Source organism: Ursus americanus, chromosome 8, assembly GCF_024610735.1.
Source record: "Ursus americanus isolate L20-20 chromosome 8, mUrsAme1.1.p, whole genome shotgun sequence".
Lineage (NCBI taxonomy): Eukaryota > Metazoa > Chordata > Mammalia > Carnivora > Ursidae > Ursus > Ursus americanus.
Window position 1 is genome coordinate 81,489,936 of NC_142134.1, and position 20,902 is coordinate 81,510,837.

Consider the following 20,902-nt stretch of genomic DNA (forward strand, 5'->3'; position numbering starts at 1 on the left):
AGCCTGAAGCACAGTCTAGCCACAAAACAGCACCTCCCTCCTTCGGGGGGGCCTCCAGCACAGCGAAGCGGGGCTGCCGGTCCCAGGACCAATCATCCACACACCAGTCACACCAACCCTGAAATAACTAGGTGCTATACTTCCTTTCTGTCTGCTGTAGAATTAAGTACGTTTCTCTGCAGCTAATGAAGTGCTTTGATTTAAAGTTCTCTCTCTAGTCCTCTTGAGCAAGATGAACAAGCACATGAAGCCACTGTCCGTGGGAAGTACTGAGCTCAGAGGAGATCCAACGCCAGGGGCCGGCCTTTCCTCGCTTTTGCAATTCTGCCTGCAAAACCATCCCACACACCCCCAGATGGCAAAGCTCCAGTGGACGTCCCTCACAAATCTAAACTCCACTCAAAAGCAGAACGCAGGCAACATTTCCTAAAAGAACAGAAGGGCTCGTTTGCAATCGACAGTGCATGTCCCGCCTGAGTTAAGGATACACTTGAGGACACCGGTCGAAATTCTTAGAAACAATCAACTATTTCATCACATTGGTTTGCAAACCCCAGTATCTTTAATTAAAATCTCTCTTCTGTGGAGATATGGTCATAGGGACAACTTTTTTCTAAAGTAAAATAAATGGCTATCATTTGCGAAATGGTAAAGGTCCAAAACCGTTGATTAGGCAAGTCATATTAACCCAGTTAAGTGCACGAAAAGGTACACCTCACAAGTAATCTAAGAAATATGCAAACAACATTGAAAACAGAAAAGATATACATCAAAATGGAACTTTGGTTTTGAGTAGTTTGATCACAGAGATTTTTATTTCCTATTTTATATTTTCCCTAAATTTTGTTCAGTAAATATGTGTTACTTTTAAAAGATAAGTTATTTTTAAAAGAAATACCAATTTCTGCCTCAATAACTGATACATATTTAACTTTTTTTGAAATTTTTTTTGGTGAAAAGAATCGGGCACAATCATATTCTGGCTACTAAGAGTAGAGACTGATAAGTTTCTGGAGAGCAATTTCACAGGAAGTACCAAAACTCATAAAAAATCCACTTCTAGGGACTGACCCAAAAGAAATGAGAACATATGTTCACACGATGTCTTGTGGGCAAATGTTCAGCCAGCACAATTCATAGTAGCCAAAGAAAGTGGAAGTAGTATCAATCATCTGATGACTGAATAAAAAAACACGGTGTCACCCCTGTAACGGAGTACTATGTAGGCGGCAATAAAAGGAACGCACTCCAGGGGCGCCTGGGTGGCACAGCGGTTGAGCATCTGCCTTCGGCTCAGGGCGTGATCCCGGCGTTGTGGGATCGAGCCCCACATCAGGCTCCTCTGCTATGAGCCTGCTTCTTCCTCTCCCACTCCCCCTGCTTGTGTTCCCTCTCTCGCTGGCTGTCTCTATCTCTGTCAAATAAATAAAATCTTTAAAAAAAAAAAAAAAAAAAAAGGAACGCACTCCGGGTACATACGACAGGATGGACGAACCTTGAAAACTAAGGGGAAAAAGCCAGACACAAAAGTCCAACTACTATATGATCCCAACAAAATGTCCAGACAAGGAAGTGGATTCGTGATTGCACGTGGGCACAAGGGAGCTTTCTGGGGTAATGGAAATGTTCTAAAACTGGGATCGTGGGGGATATTTCCACAAATCTGTCAGTTTACTACAAATCATTAAATTGTACACTTAAAATGAGTGAATGTTAAGGGATATAAAGTCATACTTCAGTAAAGCTATGAAAAATTAAAAAACAAAAAACAAAACAACAAAAAAAACAACATCAGAAAGCTTGGCCTAGTAACGCAATTTCCAGGAATTAATTCTAAGAAAAAAAATGTATACATAAACATTTGTGTATAACAATATTCATGAGCATAACCCATTATCTAAGTCAAAGAAAACTTAATATCCAACCAAATAATATTTACATAGAAGTTTATCACAACTACAGAATAAAGTACTGGCCACTAACTACAATTTCTTTTTCTGAAACAGTACGTACAGCCTTCACTGATCTCACTCTGTATGACACATCGCGCACCGCAGTACAAACACATGAGCCGATCTTAACACAGGGTACTGCTCTAGACACCACTGGCGGTCGGTCACGGGGTTTTCCTCAGTAGAGTCTGATCACAGGAAGATGTAATAACATATTACGTGGAAATGACGAGATCACAAAACCGCACGCACACTTGGTCCCAATGCCGAAGAAGAGACTCGTACACAGGATACACCTCAACACATTCACAGTGATTATGTCCCGTGGCAGAACCGAAGGCGAGTTCTATCTTCTTAGCACTCTTCTCCATATTTCAAACTTTGACAATGAAAGTGCATCACTTTTACATTAGGAGGCGAGCCCTGTTTTCACTCTCACTTTAGACTCCTGCGTGGTAAACGGTATCTTTTCTGATAGTTTCAGAGGAGCTGGAAGTGAGCGCCCAGATTCTGGGGATGCTGACCTACTCTCTGGATGACCCAGCTCCCCACCTCCTACCATTTAGCGCCTCCACCAAGAAAGTGAGCAAAGAGAGAAAAGGCGTGCTGAATACCTCATCAGTGCTGCTGCAGCAACGTGCCGCACCCTGGGGTCCTCGTCCCCGAGCAGATGGATGACGACATCATGCAGCACTCGTTCTTGCAGTTTTAAAAGCTTCAGAGAGAAGGATAACAAAAATTGATATGTCTGTCTTTAACCCAATTTCAGGTAAGATATTTTGGAAGGCCAATGAGGAAGAACTCATGATCACTAGTCTTAAATTCATACACACAATCATGACTGTCACGACCTGAATCGCAGAGTCCGTCTAGAACAGAGCGCACTCAGAGGAGACCCACAGCCCTGGGAAAGCGCAACTCCTGGAAGTTACGACACGGCCTCACAAAAATGAAGTGCTTACCCCTGTGTAATGATGGGCCCCTCTGTGCAGGTTTTCTGCTTTTGCCTCCAAAAAGCTCACCAACCTAACAAAAGAACATTTTTAACACGAAACAATTTAGTGACTCCACAGACATCCACCGTCGGCCTGCACGACCCTGACAGACAGGACACAGAAAAAGGCGGCTCTGGAGGGGGCTGGTCCAGCCGCCCAGGAAGGCCGGCGAGGGAGCACTTCCTCAGACCCACAGAAGGACGAAGGTTTTTAAGTAAGTAGACTTCACATTCCTCTCCTCATTTCAGATCAGTAAACCGTTTTCTTCAAAATAAATACCAACATCTATTACTGCGAAAGACTCCAAGTGGCCTCAGAGTGAGCTCAGCCACCAGGGAAGGTGAGGGCGGACTGTGGGGAGGGGCCGCACTGCCTCGGGCAGATTCCCCCCCCACCCCAGGGTCCTTCCCAGCGGGTGGAGCTGAGAGCAACCCCTCGTTCACAGAGATGTTCTGAGGGAGAAAGAAACTAACCACAACCACTCAGGGCACTAGCCCCGGGCCTGGCACATAACAAGCACTTTATAATAGTGGCTTAAAAAACACCCAAATGCCTGGATAATAAAAGAAATTTCCCCTTCTAAAAGAAAGCACTAAAAGAAAACATCTTAAACCAAACTTACTCTTAGAAAATGAAAAAGGCATCAAGTTATTTTTTAATTGCAATGAAGTACAGACGGCCGTCTGACCTAAGTTCAGTATAATGAGGAGGACATTCCTTTTGTACATACAAGCAGGAGTGATGCAAGTCCAAGCGCTCTTATTCCCACCATCCAGAATGCTCAGATGACTGAGAACACCAGAAAGATCTACTCCTCCGCCCGTATTTTAAAATCCCAAGCACAGAGCAAGCTGAGGAGGAAACCAGCATCAGCTCTCCATGCTGCCCAGATTCCCAACTCACAGGTTACTTGAAGACCACCACGAATCAGTACTTGGTGACTGACCCAGGCCTTTCAATTCCTGGTTCAAACTCCCGAGCTGCTTTGGTTTACGGACCTCACGAACCTGATTCATCACTTACCTAAAGTCAATCTCTGCAAGAGTTTCCAAAAGCTCCGTCCTCACCAGCCAGTAGGAACTATCCCTCAGGGTCAGCATGTCGGTGATCAGCTGTAGTCCCAGCTCACTATAGCTACTGCTGCAGAGACTCATGACACAGTGCTGGAAGACAAGGCCACCGTGGGACGGCGTCGGGGTCAGCCCCGGCCGTCGCTGCCTCCTGACAGTTATGACATCACGCCTCCACACACCCATTTCCTCTTCTTCTAACCACAGCAGGGATGCTGCACTTGTCCCACATCTCTCAGAAATGTCGTTAACTCTAGTTTAAAACTAAATGTGTCCCTTCCACATCACTTTCTTTCTTCCTCCTGCTGTTGTCTTGGTCGTGGCCTCTACTCCCAGACACCAATCCTCGACCATGGATCAGGGCTAAACCACTCCATTCTAAAACCAGTCTCAGACCCGGGGCTGACAGGGGACCCGTGCCCTTTGCTACGCGCCATGTACTCCGCGGCCCCCCGCGACGGCACAGCCCCTGTGGCTGCGCCCTTCCCGCCCCTCCACGCACACACGGGCACTTCCACACAGCGGACGCGAGCGGACTCGGGGCCGGCAACCCGCTGTGCTCCCGGAGAGACAGACCGACTGAAATAACATTTCGAACTAAGGAACAATTCTGGCCATGAAATTTTGAAAAGGGAAGGATAGTATCCTATTCATTTGACAATTGTTGGGTTTTGGCTTTGATTTTTACTGGTTAATCTTTACTCTTGTTGATTGGCCAGCTGAGATTTACAGACCAGCTGATCTACAAAGGTTCACGCCGCCACATAAAGGCTGGAGGCGCTGCAGGGACACAACACAGAGGTCACTAAATAATCTCGCGGCTCCCCTTGACTCAGTGCTCTATGGCCTGAGAGCGCCGGTGGTGTTTAATTCAACAGGTTTTAGTCTTCATGCTGGCACAGTATATTTCTAAACAGACCCTTGAGGAAAAGGAACATTTCGAACAAACACTCTGAGTATTGAAATACACTGTACTGAACAAACCTTTACTGGTTATGCTTTCTTTCTGCAGCGGACTGGTGGACACATACATGTTTACTATTGTTTATAGCTTCAGAATGTCTAGGACTACTTAGTATTGAGCCCAATTTTAATTATAACAATGGTAAAATCTCCACCAATCAAAGAATTCATTTCCACAAAAGATTATGCTTACCCTCACAGCTGTACAAGCCAACTTGCAAGTCACAGAAGATTCATCCTTCAAAGTTTTCTGCAGCAAAGGAATGCAGTCCGCCAGAGAAAATGTATTTCCTGACCAGAAGAGCAAACAGCAAGTGCCTTTACGTAAACTTGAACTTGGGAATTCTACCTAGAAAATACACTGAAAACTCCGCCGTTACCTGTCAGGGCCCTGACGGTGCCCATCCAGTCTCCCACTTGGAAGCGGGACCTGCTGAGGATGGAGGAGATGAGGGTCCCACACAGAACGGCCGTGGCTCCTCTGACCTGGGGGTCTCCGTGATCGATGTAGCTCAGGATGTCTGACACGTACTGCTCCTCTGCAGAGATAAATTGCCCGGCCACTGTACAAGCCCCTACCATCAACTTTCTAATTCAGAATAAAAGCTTCATTCTCAGGAGAGAGAAAAAAAAAAAGGTGGGGGGACAATCCAAATCTAGAAGAGACTTGAATATAGCCATGAGTGGTAGAAAAAAATACTGTGGGGTTTAAGGATTCTAGATTCATCATAGCCTTGATATCACTTCAACACAATAGATGTTCTGGATTATAATTCCAGGTTGCCAGCCAATAATCAAAATTCCAAGATTTCACTTCAAAAAAAAAAAAAAGATTAGAGAAACTCAAACTAGTCCACACTTACCTAATACGAACTCAAAAACACAAGTGTGTCCCCTCGCCCACAGAAAGGGAGAGAACGCGGGAGGGTAATTTTAGAAGGGCGCTTCCTCCCCCATTTACTCCAACATGAGAGTGTGTCCCAGAGCCTGTGCTACAGGAGCCTGGATCTGCTGCTGCTCGTCTCGGGTCCCACTTGTCTGAGTGTGAACATCTGGCCTGGCTGAGTGTGACCCAAAGCAATTTTGATTATACACAATTTGTGCCTTTGGTATAAATCCAATATGTATGTAAAGTGGCCCTTATGTTCCCACATACCTACTGTGTCGTCATGTGTGTTTAAACTAAACAACACATCTATAGGGAGCCCAAAACGCGAAAAACACTACCATTTATGTGTTTTACATGGAGCTACAGCAAAGTTCAAAAATAACACAAATTAACTCAAAAAACATATCACTCTAAACTAAAACAGCCAAGATGGCTTGAAACAGTTTTTTTTGAAGTAACGATTAAACATGAGGGATGAGCCGTGACCTTGTAACATACCAGGGTACTCCACGGTGTCAAGAGGTACTTTATAAAGTTTGCTGAAGAAAGATTCAGGATGAAGGGCCACAGCAGCTCCCACACAGCTGAGTGCCAGCGCCTTCACACTGACCCTCACGTCCCTGTCCGGAACCAACACTGCAAGGAAACCACCGTGGTCACCTTCAAAGCAGTAAACATTTAGTTTCCACAGAAACAAAACTAGACCCAGTAACCCAGCTCCCCCAACATCCCCGCTCTTCTCCCATCAGTCAGTGAAAACTGCCACTCACCCCAGACTCTACTCCCTCCCTCTGCTATGGCAATGAGGCGCGAATCAGTCACCAAGTTGACCTTGAGACCTAGGTATTTCCTTCAGCTCTGTACCTGACTCTCTATACTTACCATTTTTTTCCCCGGTCAGCAAAAACGAAGCAGACAGAAGGCGGACACAGTGCACAAGAGGGACAGAATCATCATCGGTAGACTGTCCTATGTCACCTTTGATCCGGCAAGGCTACAGCAAAGAAAGTAACACTTGTTCATCTTAGAATCAAGGAACCAATACATTCACTCAGTAGTGTGCTCAACAAACAGAACTGGAACAGCATTTATGCCACATGCTGGGGACACAGAGATGCCCATCTTTGTCACACACAAGACTGGCCTCACAGATCACAGTGGAGTAGAGTCAGAGTGGTCAGAGGCAGCTAGGCCACAGGGTCAAGTGGGTGGTGGCAGGGATGAGCTCAGTGTGCAGGGAGGGCACGCTGGAGAGAAGGCAACTGGGAGCTGGCACTCAGGAAAGGCTGCTCGGGAAAGGACAGCATAAGCCACCATCTACAGGACAAGCGCAAGCTATTTAGGCACAGGCAAGAGCCCTGCGAATGCCCAGAGCTGAGAGGGAACAGACCTGGCTGGAGTGGGACCTGGAAGGAGGTGTGGGGGCTGCAGGACGACTGAACATCTACAGAGGGACTAAGTACAAAACTGTTTCCTGCCCTAAAGGAATTTTTTTTTTAAGATTTTATTTATTTGTCAGAGAGTGAGCACAAGCAGGGGGAGTGGTAGAGGCAAAAGGAGAAGCAGGCTCCCTGTTGAGCAAGGAGCTCAATGCGGGACTCGATCCCAGGACCCTGGGATCATGACCTGAGCCGAAGGCAGACATACGAATGACCAGAAGCACATGAAAAGATGTCCCACATCACTCACCATTAGGGAAATGCAAGTCAAAACCAAATGATATACAACCTCACTCCCAGTAGGATGACTACTCTCGAAAAAGACCAGAAAATGACAAGCCCTGGCGAGGATGTGGGGAAACCGGAACCCTGTGCACGGCTGGTAGGATCGCAGGCTGGTGCGGCTGGTGCAGCTGCTGTGGAAAACGGTGCGAGGGGTCCTCAGAAAAACCTACAACTGGAACTACCATAGGACCCTGAAATTCCACTTCTGGGTGTATATCCAAGAGAACGGAGAGCAGGGTTTGAAGAGAAGCCTGCGCCCTCACGTTCACAGCAGCATCATTCCCAGCAGCCAAAAGGCAGAAGTAACCCAAGTGTCCATCATCAGATGAACAGGAAAAGAAAATGGGGTCCACCTGCACAGCGCGATACTCTTCAGTGTCAGCGAGGAAGGGAATCCTGACACCTGTTACAACATGGATGAACCCTGAGGACATTACACCCAGCGAAATACGCCAGTCACAAAAGAACAAATACCGCGTGGTTCCACCTGTACGCGCTTCCTAGAATAGTCACAGCCACAGAGACACAAAGTAGATGGTGGGAGCCAGGGGCTGGGAGGAGGGAGCAATGGGGAGTTAGAGGTTAATGCGGACAGAGTTTCAATCTGGGAAGAGGAAAAGAGTTCTGGAGATGGAGGGTGGTGATGGCCGCACGATGTGAATGCACTTATGCCACTGAGCTACCCACTTCGCAACAGTTACGATGGCGAACTTTCTATGTATTTTACCACCATAAACAAACAAATGCATAATTCAATGAATAAAACCAAGAAATGCTGTCAGACAGTGGAAGACCATCAAATGAATGGCCCAAGAAATCAGGTGAAGTAGCAATCAGTGTGAGACAGAGCTGTCTGGGAAGGACTCTCAAGGGGGCAGAACTTCAGGCAATTCTCCAGGATCTGGGTTGTACCCGGAGAGGCAGAAAAGAAGAGCACACCTAGGAAGGGGTCACTATTTAAGGCAAAAGAGCTGAGCAGAAGCTCAGAGATGGGAAAACTAGAAGCAAGGCACGCGGACAGCAGCCACAGTGATCTCAAACACTCACAAGAGCTCAGAATGCCGAGTGGCCTCATGCCTAAATATCTCACCTTGTTTTCTTGATCTCCTGGCTCAGCAGCTTCATCTCTGGAGACAAATTTATCTACACTGCTGTCAGAGGGCTGCCTGCTGTGGCCCATGCTTTTCAATAAATGTGCTTGCTGAAGGGCTTCAAAATCAGAGAAATCGAGATTGAGTGACAAGTTTCCAATTAAAAAAACCAGTATTCATATTTATACAAAGTCCACATGAAAGTACAGGATTTAGATCAAGAACAAGGACAGTCATTCCTCAACTGACCTTCCTCATTCGTTATTTACAACTCCGAAAACAAAGCTACCCAAAGATTTCTTCTTGGAAGCTAAGGTAAAACTGAGACTGTCAGGGCTGAGAACAAGACCAGTCCACACCGCACTGCTGAAGGCCACATACCAACTGAAGAGTTTCTGAACGCATCGGCGTCTTCATCCCGGTGAATGCCCGTGGCTTCCTCACCCTCGTCCTGCGGCTGTCCGATCTGCACCCCCGAACACTGGCTGTCGGCACCATCTAACACCTGCATGGTTCGAGAGGGGCTGGTGAGGGCTCTGAAGGGACATCACCACAGGACAGGCTCTCCAACATGGAAAGGCAAAGGCAGAAATCACATGGACCACATCTCACGTACTCACACAAAGGTCATTTCCTGAAATGCACGGAGAGGCATGCGTGTCAATGATCAAGCTTCATGGGTCACACACGGATCACACACGGATCACACACTGCTACATTAGGAAAAGCTTAACAACTACAAAAATGCCAAAGAAATTCCAATCTGAAAATTTCTCTTTGTGATGTTAAAAACAAAATCTAAACAAAAATCTTTTATCTTTATAAGCAAACTTTACAGTTAAGTCAACAATGAGGAAAATCTTTTAGACAAACACCTAACGCTACACTAGGTTAGCTTCTAAACTGCTAGGACTAAATCAACTAAGTTTTGGACACAATATATCCTACACTTGGCCGCAAACTTGGATTATGATTCCATATTGCAAAATTTTTCACATTCACTTGAAATCCCATGTAATTTACCTGAAAAACTGAGTGATGGAACCTCAATACACTAGCAATAACTGAAATAAATTCTGTATCATTTTTAAAAAGTCATTCCAAATCCTTAGGCTTAAATAAAAAACATCAAGCCACATGTTCAAAATCAACCAAGAAAGCCATGGTTTCCTTCACTCTCCCAATCAGTTTACCAAAACAACCTTATCTCATTTAAAAATAGATATGTATTAAAACAAGAAATTTCACCATTAAAAAAACAATACTTTCTGAATATTTTACTACACCCCAGGCAGGATCGAAAAACACTTCATATGTATCATCTCCCTTAATCTCCCTAAGTCTTAGAGCGCAAGCACTGTTACCCTCAGTTTGTGAATAAGAAAACTGAGGCAAGAAGGGACACAAGTGCTCCAGGTTACACGGCTAGGAAATGGCCAAGCCAAAACTCTCAACCTGGTGGCTCCCGGCAGCAGCCCCGTAGCGACCACAGTGGGCTGTCTCATGAGGAAATCCCCTATCCCCTTGTTTCTTTTTCTCTATGGCACTCATCACCATCTGACTACGTATTTGTTTATTGACTGATTGATTAATGGCTTATGATCTGCCCCACACACACATGCACACACTCTAGACTAGGCAGGGGTAGTTAAGCCATGGCCTAATGACCAAACCTGGCCCCCCACCTGTTTTTGTAAATAAAGTTTTATTGGAATGCTAGTTCGTTTACATAGAGTCAATGGCTGCTTTCACATCACAGCAGCAGAGAGGAGCAACAGAGGCTGTATGGCTTGCAAAGCCAAAGATCTTTGCTGTCCGGCCCAATATGGAAGGAGTCTCATGACTCCTACTCTAGAACATTAGCTTCGTGTGAGCAGTTTTGTATGTTGTGCCCTCTGCTTCATCCCCAGGTTGTGAACAATCCCTGGAACTTAACAGGCGCTCAATACACTTGTTCAGCAAATAATTAATGATTACATAACAGACATGGAAGCATCTCATAAACCAGAAAAGAACTCCACCAATGTGGGAATTATCCAGGGAAGATGTTCATTCTCTACAGGCCAGAGAGACCTGCAGAGGCCCCGTTCCCAGCACTGTTATCCAGTGAACAACGGGGTAATTTCAAAAGACTGAAAGTTTTCAGAATTTCCTATGGCCTTTCATTCCTATTTCTAACAAACCCACCAGAAATCATCCATTGTAAAGAGGCAAGATACCCCACGGAACCTGGCGCAATAAACACACAGCAGAATCTCCCCCCACACACTTAACCAGCAGCACTTTCCCTAACCTTCTCCTCTCTCTGCATACTGGCCAGAACTTGCTCACCCTTTCCTTACTTAAAATCCCTTTCCTACTGTTCCAATTATTTGCCCTATCCTTCTGCAGGTCTTCCAGTTAAAACCCCAACTGTGAGCCCACCTCTCTACCTGTAAATCCACGTGGCCATCAGAAACGGAATCCACGTGGCCACTTAACAACTGCTCAATAGGGACGTGCAAGTATTTTATCTCATGATTTGTCATTCAATGCTTCTGCATTCATCCACGTAAAAAACCAAACACCAAACCAAAACAAATACGTTCTTAATAAAATCTATTCAATAGTAGCAGAACACTTAAAATCTATTCAATAGTAGCAGAACACTTAATAGTACAAATTGTTTTTTAAAAAACGGAGTGTTAAACTCCATATCACTTTTACCAAACTTGGTGATCAGACCTTCCTTAAGGTGCTTCCTGTCCAGTAGCTCAGGGACCAGAAATACTTAAACCCATGCTCTACAAGACCGGATATGTTGTAGAAGGTTTTGAAAAGCCAAAAAATGTTAAACTAATACACAATATTAATGTTTTTAATTACAGTGCATTAAGACCACAGATCTGTTAACAGACAGGCTCCTTACGGATTTTTTAAATAATGATTTAACCTGTGCCCAGAAAGTTCTTAAAGAATTTAAAATGCATTCAATTTTAGCAAAGTTCATATCATCAACTAACCTAATTTCTGACCTCCATGTTCAACACAAATGACACTTGGCCATTTCCTTCAGGAAGGGTCTCAGATGGGGTTGAACTCCCTGTTAATGACCTGAGCTAGTGACCTCTGCTCTCTTATTAGCAAGTTAGATGGGGAGAGGGAAATAAGAAGGAGGGTCTAGGTCTGGGCCTGCAGGTGACAGCCCTCTCCACCCACGTACAATTTCAGAACTGTCTGAAGGTGTCACGGCTGAATCAGGCCCCTCGGTGGTGGTCTGGGAGCTGTCGCTGACTGGGGAGGAGGCCTGGGTGCCATCGTTCAGGTCCATGGCCGGGTCGGACGGGACGGCACTGATCTGGCTAGAGCTGTGGCTCAAGATGTCCTCCTCGTCCCCGTCGGTGGCAGCACTGGCCAGGTCACAGCCGGTCAGATCCGCCGAGTCTGGCTGCAGGGTGTGCTGTGACCGGGGCTGCTCGGTGATGATGTCGTGCCCCACGGAGTCGGTGGCTGAACTGGCAGAGCCAGGAGTGGAGACCCCGGAAGAGGCGGCCAGCTCGCCACCAATCTCACCCTTGACTGAGGCTGAAGACAAAGAAACACTCATTCTTCAAAGGGCCAGGAAAAACGTTCAACAGGGAACCAAATGCTTACAAAATACCCCAAAATTCACTGTCACCAATGTTCTAACTGCAAAAAATCGCAAAATACAGTGAAAATATGAACTAGTAAATTTCAAAAACAAGACAAGAGTGCATCCTTCAAACACTACTAAAATTGTTTTACTGTATTCTTGACTTACCTTTTACTCTATTACCATGTCATAGTCATAAAATAAGGATTATCAGATGTTTTTTAAATGCTATCTATGAATATTCTCAAATGGCATTTCACTGTAAAAACTGAAGTATGTTCAGCACCAACAGCACTTCAAGTCCTTGAGCAACTGCTCCAGCCTCAGCTTGGAGCAGCACAGAAGGACCCTGCGAGCCACAGGCAGCCGGGTCGGGCACAAGCCCCAGGGCACTCTCGCTCAGCAGGTCGCGCTCAGAGATGATGGAAAGTCACCATCTCTCTGACGTGGGCTCTCCTTCTCCCCAGACCCTGTCCAAGAGCTCCAAGCAGCCAGTCCTACCTGCTATAGGGCACATCTGCAGCACGTTTTCCTAGTTTCATTTTTAAATTCTCATTAAAATAGCCACACACTACATAAAAATCACTACAAAAAGATCGACACGAAGGTGTCAGCAGTGTCCTGCCTAGAGACACTGGGTCAGTGAGCACCTGAGCTTTGTTATGTTGCAGAGGCTGTAGTTTTGTTGTTTTTCTTTTTTTACTTTTGTAATTAAAAAAAAAAAAAAAAACACAAACGATTTCTGTTTTATAAAAGTGAATAAATAAATAACCCCCACCAGAATTATTCAGATTTTCCTTCCCATATACTGCAGTCTTATTTTCACTTGTCTAAAATATTCTTTTGGATAGGATTATACAGTCCAAACCACTTTCATTTAATCCAATTATCAGCATATTAATCAATACTTCACTCTCATAAAGTGAATAAAGAATCTGTAAAGAAATGTAAATTTCTTTCAAAGTTAAGCTCTCCACAATTTTTAATCCCATTTTCCCCTCACAACCCATGTAATTCATGAGACACTTACCTACCATCCCTACTGCATAAGAAGACTTATGCTCAGGGAGTATAAACCTAATTTTAAAAGAACCTAAACCAAGGAAAACAGCAAATATTTGATGCAAGGAAACACACTCACATGTTTCAAAGTAAATGTTCTAAAAATAACGTGAATTAGGGACCACTTGAGCAAGCTGGCTTCACGCTGTCCCCAGGAGCACAGCCCTTCACGAGGGGCAGGAGAGGGGCCAGGAGAAAGGCAGGAGGGGGACACCACTGCCCCTCCCTGAGAGCTACCTGCAAAGGCGGGGCTGCTGCCCTCCGACCTGGACTCAGAGTCGTCCTCCAAGGCTGCTGCTTCTCCAAAAAGCACTTTCCCTAAGAAATGAGATAGCAAGAGTCCTTCAGCTTGCTACAGGAAGGACTCTAAAAATCAAACAGATGTACATTCTAAGCAGAAAATATAAGCATATTTATTTCACTCTCTCATATGGTATATAAAGTATTTTACACCTCTAGTGTGGTAAACACCAAGAATGCCAAGACACTATATTTACATATTATTAACATTCACACACCTGTACAGCACAAAGTTACAAGCAACGATTCTCAAACTGTAACACCAAGTATTTTAATAATTAATAAGTACTTACTGACTTAAATCTGTATTGATGTTGAATAACTTATATCACATTTGATCTTAAAGATTGTAAGCTATGGCTAGAACCAATTCTATCAGCCCTTAGGACATTCACGTCGTATCTTCAACAACAATCAGGGCATACGCATAACCGCGGAGCACCTGAAACCACTGTAACGCCGCATGTTAGCCAACTGGAACCAAAATAAAACCTTAAAAACAGAAAGAGTTCATACACAGAACTGTCACCTTAAAGGTCACTTCTACTCTGTTCTCCTTTAAGCCACCAGACTCTATGGCTGATAATCAGAACCTGAGCACTGTCTCATCTGGGAGGATGGAATAATAGTTCATCTTCTGCAAAGTTGTAAAAATATATTTCACAGTTCTTGGTTTCCAAATTATATTAATTTATTTTATATTGATTAAAAAAAAGGAAAAGTCTCAACATGATTTAACTGGACTAATTAAATTATTATGGTTACATTACACATAAAGGTCACTAAATGGCACTCTAGAAATAATTATTGGCAATTTCCAATGTCTAACTTCACTACCTTTCAAGGAATAGGTCATAGGTGTGACAACTTCCAGAAATCTGTACTGATATGACATCAAAGGGGGGAAAAAGGCAAAGAAAAAGCAAAGGAAACCCAAAATCTAGATAAAATTAACAGCAACTTGGCGTATCTAAGGAACAGGGTTGTTCCTTACAGAAGAAGTGGTTGACCCCAAGAAAGCAAGTAGAGTCCCCCTGCTCATGGGGGGTTGATGAGAGCAGTCTCCATCCTGAGAATCAGGGTTTGCCCCCCTGACCCAAGGAGCCCTCCCCAAGGGGTGCAAGGTCCCAGCTGCCGCCAGAAGGGCTGCCAGGCCGCCACACCAGCCCCTGCCCTCATCCCACATTCCACATCAACTCTGCTATTCTCTCTCACAGATTTGCAGATCTCACATGGAGAAAAAAAGGATTTCTGCAACAAAATAACAAAAAAAGCTTAAAAACTGCAGCTCTCAATGAAAAAGGAAAACAAAACAAAAAACCACTAAAAACACAAAAAAAGATATTGAGGACATACCAGCTTCCTACCCAGAAGGAACAGCTCATCTCAATGGCGGACCGCCCAGGAAGGCGGCTAAGCAACGAGGCCCCTCAGCCATCTGCCTGCACGGTCCCTTCCTGCTTCAGGAACAGAGAGACCGACTTTGCCTGGAAGCTGGTGGCCTTCAAACCACCTCAGCGTTTCACCAAAATCTCCCACTTGGTTAAGTATACTGCACTATGACCGCCCAAATATGATGGGTTCTAGGTTCTAGGAAATGTTTACTTAACCCCAATCAAGGCTAGAATATTAGTCCTGTTAAGGTCCCATTCAGTACTAGAAGTAATACTAGGCATTAGGCTCACAAACCCTCAACTCATGACTCAAAAAAATATTTGTATGTTGTATATCGATTATACCTCAATAAGTTCTTAAAAACGACTCGTCTTTTAAGATTTCAAAATAGAAAATGGTAGCACTTCTTTCCATGGAAATCCAGACCGGAAAAGAAAATAATTGGTGTGGTAAAGTGTTCGTGTGTACCAAAACTATCCAATTAGAGATCACAAACACTTAAAAAATAAATTGACTGTTACCAGAATGTTCTGGCATGTACAAAGCTAAATGTGGCTGAAAAATTACCATCAGCCCAAATTAACCAAATAATTAACCAAACATCATTCCTGACTAATGCTACACAAAATTCATAGGAAAGGTGAGTTACCTTTATAAAATTTAACAGTCTCTAAGGCAGGGACAGGCAAACTAGGGCAGGCCTATTTCTGTAAATCCAGTTTCACGAAGGAAGCCACAGCCATTAGCTAAGCATTGCCCGTGGCTGCCTTCTGCCACCAGACAGAGCCAAATAGAGAGGAGGCAGGAAGGCCCACAAGACTAAAACAGGCCCTTTACAGAAAAAGTTTGCTGACCCCTGACCTAAAGCATTAGAAATTTATGACAAAGCCATTTTGATATACGAGCAATTTTCAAAAGCCACCCTACAGAACCGTTCGGGCCCAGTTACATTTATACATACAATTGCTCTGTGGAGAAGAGGCAGCCACACAGTCGAAGGCATTACAGAAACACAGAAAAGGCAGTGACACTCAACAGGAGACGCTCATTTCTGAAATAATCACCTTTTTGTTTTCTTGAAAGGACAGGGCTGCATGAAGAACCCCCTCCAGCTGTAAATCACAGAAAATGACAGATGAAAGTAAGGTAACAAGCTGCTAATAAAATGCAGAAGGCATTTGAAAATCTTCAAACTGCGTGATTCAACTTTAAAACTACACAGTGTGTGAACGTATTTCCACAAGCAGTGCTTAAACACCACAGTGCAACACCTGAATCCTGACACACGAAAATCACACCAACTCCAGGTCACAGTTCTAAAGATACAACCTAAAATGTCAAAGAAGTGCAAATAAAGTGCATTTAAAAAGTTAAATTAAAAACATTAGAAATCTCAGATTGCTTGGTCAACTATTAATCAAATATAAATTTTCATTAGTCATTAGTGTCTCCAGCAAGTATTTGTATGGCATGCATTCCACAGAGAAAAGGATTCTGGAGTACACAGGACGTGGACAGGCACATCCTCATTTTCTGCTTGCGGTTCGGGCAAACATTTATGTTCAAACAAGGCAGCGGTGACGCCTCCAGTCAAACCCTCTAGGTTGTCAACGCTGCTAAGTCAAGGCCATGCAGTGTGTGCGCTGTACTAAATCAGCCCAGGGGAGGCCTGGAGTCCGCCGAGACCACGGAAGCCTCCTCTGTGCCAAATCTAATTCTAAAGGCCGTGCCTCAGGGGTCCCATGTACTCCAGCTCTCAAGGGGCTGGAGGAAAACCAATGATCAGCCAATAGGGCAGCACCCCGTGGAGGGATGAGGGCCCAATCCCCCAAAGCATAAAGATGAGCAGTGGCAGGGTAGAGGAAGAGGTGTCCTAGAGTCAGTGAGGACAGCAAAAAAGGGCCTCAAGGGCAGAAAGGAACTCTAAAATCCCTACAAGGACCTGAAGATCCCCAACTGTGGCCAGCGGCACGAGGGTCCTGCAAATAGCTTCCCTCAAGTTTTCATTTCACGGTGGGCGAGATGCCATGGGGAGGCAGCCGAGTCAGAGCGGAGAAGCCAGCCTCAGACGCAGGCCTCATTTTGTCACCTAACCTTGCCACACTTCCATCCTCCAGGCTACAGACGAGCTTTCTGAGGAGCTGAGCGTGCCCTGCCCGGCACAGTGCCGGCCCCAGATTCCACGAGGGAGCCGGCACAGCCCAGGTCCTCTGGCGGGAACATACCTAGCAGCTCCACGATACTGCCGCTGCGGCTCCGGCAGCCGGGCTGGCGGTGCACGGCGGCGAGGGGCCCGCCTCCCGGCGTGCTCAGGGCCTGCAGGAGCTCAGGCGGGGGCGTCCTGAACAGCTGCTGCAGGAGTTCCAGTGCCCCGGTCACAGCATTGTGGTCTTGGTGCTGAGTATAGTGCAAGGTCAGTTCATACACCTGGAAACAGAAGTACAGGTATTATCGCCATGGTTTTTAAAATGTGTCCGAGGGCTCATGGTCTTAGAGTCTTATGTGAGCAAAATTTGTGTCTCGGTTTCTGCCTCCAGAAATTCCTCCATCACATCCACCAATGGGGTCATGGCTTGCATGAGGTCTTCCAAATTCCTGTGACTTTGTCCACTGTGAGATGAATTCCTTACAAATAAGGAGAGCACCCCCACAAGCACAGCAGCATACTACTGAAGACCACCATCTGCCTAACTGATGATGAGGAAACAGAGAATAAAGCTCACGGACGTGGCAAGTACAGCTGGTCTCCTACACAGTATGCAAGAAACACTACCCTGAGCACCACGGAAAAGCTTCCCAATATACTGAAGGCATTATGTCAGATTTTACTAGTGCTTTTAATACTATATTATGTTATATGAACACAAGGAATGCACTTTCTCCTTGTATTTTTTTACTTTTTATCTTATTTTACTTTAAGATTTTATTTACTTATGTGAGAGACAGAGAGGGAGAGAGTGCACAGGTGGGAAGGGCAGAAGGAAAGGAAGCAGCAGTCTCCCCACTGAGCGGGAGCCCAACGCAGGGCTCGATCCCAGGACTCCAGGATCATACCCTGAGCTGAAGGCAGATGCTTAACAGAGTGATCCACCCAGGTGCCCCTTATCTTATTTTTTTTTTTAGTAGTCTCTACACCCAGGGTGGGGCTTGAACTCATGACTCTGAGATCAAGAGTCGCGTGCTCTTCAGACTGAGACTGAGCCAGCCAGGCGCCCATCTTTTTCCATCTCATTAGCATTGCCCAATAATATACTAAGCACCCAGTTAGAATTGAATTTCAGATAAACAAATAATTTTGCGGCATAACTACGTCCTGTGCAATTTCAGGCATTCCTGCACCACAAAATTATTCATGATTTCTCTGCAATTCAAATTTAACTGGCACCCTCTGTAAGTTTATTAAGTTCGGCAGCCCTACCTTTAGTATCATAAAACTAATACACACGTAAAAACAACAAGAGACAGTATAGAAGGGTATAAAATAAAGTCTCCGAGGCAGCTTCTTTTAACCTTTATGCCTCGTTCTTCTGAAGGTGGCCCTCTAACTATAGGAGCTGCAGGTCTGCAGCCACAGTCCATAGGCCGATCTGGCCTAACACCTGTTTCTCTGCACAGTGTTCTCGGCGCGCAGTCACATCCGTGCATTGCCTGTGGCTGCTTTCCTGCAGTACCGTATAGCTCAGCACTTGGCCCACTACAGGAAAGGCTGCTGCGCCCCGCTCTGGATCTTCCCCCAGCACCCCTGCTAGTCTACGAGAAGCCCTGAGCCCTTCTCAGGACCCACACCGGTGCCCGTGTGCATATGCATGCTCACGTGCTGCACGTGCCTCGTGCTCACTCTTCAGACTGGGCAGAGGCTGTAGTCTCTGTCTATGAAACCTCACCCAACTCCCTGTGTCTGGTCAAATCCCACTCACCCATCAGCATCAGCTCCTGACCAAGCTTCTCCAGCATGCCTCCCTGACCCTGGTCAGGCAGGGGCTCCCCACTTCGTACTCCTAGAGCACCCCGCACCCACCACCTCACCACGCCATTTAGTGATTGTTTGCTTGCTTCTCCCAGTAGACCAATGGTCTCCAATATTTCTTGACTAAGCAGACTTTTCTTAAACCATCAGAAGAAAATTCTGAGTATGTGATCCCAATACTCATGTATTTATTTTAAAATATTATAGGGGCGCCTGGGTGGCTCAGCAGGTTAGGCGTCTGCCTTCAGCTCAGGTCGTGATCCTGGGGTCCTGGGATCGAGCCCCACATCAGGCTCCCTGCTCAACGGGGAGTCTACTTCTCCCTCTCCTTCTGCCCCTCCCACCCCCAGTGCTCTATCGCCTGATCTCTTTCTCTCAAATAAATAAATAAAATCTTTTTTAAAAATATTATATAAGTACTATAGAACTCAGATATCGTGTACATTATAAAATGTACACTAAATCCTACAAGACTCTAGTTTGTAACCAATTTATAGGAAATACAAAGTAAAAGAAGCATGTTAATTTACACGATGGGGGGGCAAGTAACACATCTGCCAGGAGTTCCACAGGACGACCTGTTTCTCCAACAAGTGAACCCCAACCTTACTTGCACACTGATTCCAGAAGAGGAGAGTAACACCTGACAGAGGGCGAATGGGTATTTGATGTTCAGGAAATGTTCCTTTTTTTAAATGTGACAATGGCATTGTCATTAAATTTTAAAAACAAAGATGAGTTCTCACCTACAGGAATACATATCAGAATACTTACAGATAAATTGATAAGATGACTGGGATTTGCTTCAAAATAATACAAAAAGAGAGGAGGAAGTGGGATTATAAGTGAACCAACACTGGCCCTGAGTTGACGATTATCAACACAAGTTATAATTACTGAAGGCTGTTTTTAATGCTATTCTGTCTACTGTTGTACGTCTGCACATCTCCATAATAAAAAGTAAAACAAGCAAGCAAGGTAAGGATAAAATAATCTATTTTTTAAATGTATTACTACCATTAGAACACCTGTTTTACTCACTAAAACATCCAGTAATGGTTTTTCGTGAGGGCAATATAATTAAGTGCCATATTTGATGAGAACCCCATTGCTTGTATTCTGTGGTTCAGCTGAAGGGCAGCTGGTTGGAGCAGAACAGTCAACTCCCAGAGATTTCTTAGAGCCCACTCCTGCTCGGTTACCCCTCATCCACCTGCACTCCCAGGGTCTCACCACACACCAGCAAGAATTCTAAGCACTTTGCAAATATCACCTGACTCAGTGCTTAAATCATTAAATCTTCTTTAATTCATGATTTCTTTTTTTTTATGGAAACTTTTATAATAATTTTTTATTATGTTATGTTAGTCACCATACGGTATATCCTTAGTTTTTGATGTAGTGTTCCATGATTCATTATTTGCGTATAACACCCAGTGCACCATGCAATACGTGCCCTCCTTAATACCCATCACTGGCCTATCCCAGTCCCCCACCCCAATTCATGATTTCTATGCAAGAATTACTTTAAGCCACCTACAGTTTTGTACTCTACAAAATTTAGGCAAAGGACACAACTCATAAGTCCACTTGACCAAAATACCTATGAACTACAATGTCACCAATACAGAAAACAAAAAACAGAGCCAAGGCACCCTCTCAGGATCCTAGAGTGTGTGTCTAAACTCCTGCATGTGCCATGTGACCAACTGATGTACAGAAAGGGTAAGGCCTTCAGTAGCATCCAGTACATTCAATTTGGTAAAAACACTAACATTTTAAGCCAAGTTCACAAAATCCAATTGCTTAAAATGCAGCCGTACTGTTTCAAGGTTAAGAAAATCACCTGGATGAACAGGCTGCAAAGAAATGAAGTCTATC

At 44.8% G+C, this 20,902-nt stretch overlaps 1 protein-coding gene across 1 annotated transcript in view; it reads right to left on the reverse strand.

Moving 5' to 3' along the window:
• Window positions 1-20,902, reverse strand: part of HTT (huntingtin) — a 137,113-nt gene that overhangs the window by 80,164 nt on the left and 36,047 nt on the right. Inside the window, exons 9-21 of the mRNA XM_087864327.1 lie at window positions 17,280-17,481; window positions 16,119-16,166; window positions 13,597-13,677; window positions 11,887-12,248; window positions 9,066-9,189; window positions 8,684-8,802; window positions 6,752-6,863; window positions 6,368-6,505; window positions 5,361-5,519; window positions 5,174-5,271; window positions 3,971-4,110; window positions 2,915-2,978; window positions 2,567-2,667 (exon numbers count right to left, since the gene is read on the reverse strand). Of these exons, the coding sequence (XP_087720453.1) occupies window positions 2,567-2,667; window positions 2,915-2,978; window positions 3,971-4,110; window positions 5,174-5,271; window positions 5,361-5,519; window positions 6,368-6,505; window positions 6,752-6,863; window positions 8,684-8,802; window positions 9,066-9,189; window positions 11,887-12,248; window positions 13,597-13,677; window positions 16,119-16,166; window positions 17,280-17,481 (1,748 nt within the window). The remainder of the gene's footprint in view (window positions 1-2,566; window positions 2,668-2,914; window positions 2,979-3,970; window positions 4,111-5,173; window positions 5,272-5,360; window positions 5,520-6,367; window positions 6,506-6,751; window positions 6,864-8,683; window positions 8,803-9,065; window positions 9,190-11,886; window positions 12,249-13,596; window positions 13,678-16,118; window positions 16,167-17,279; window positions 17,482-20,902) is intronic.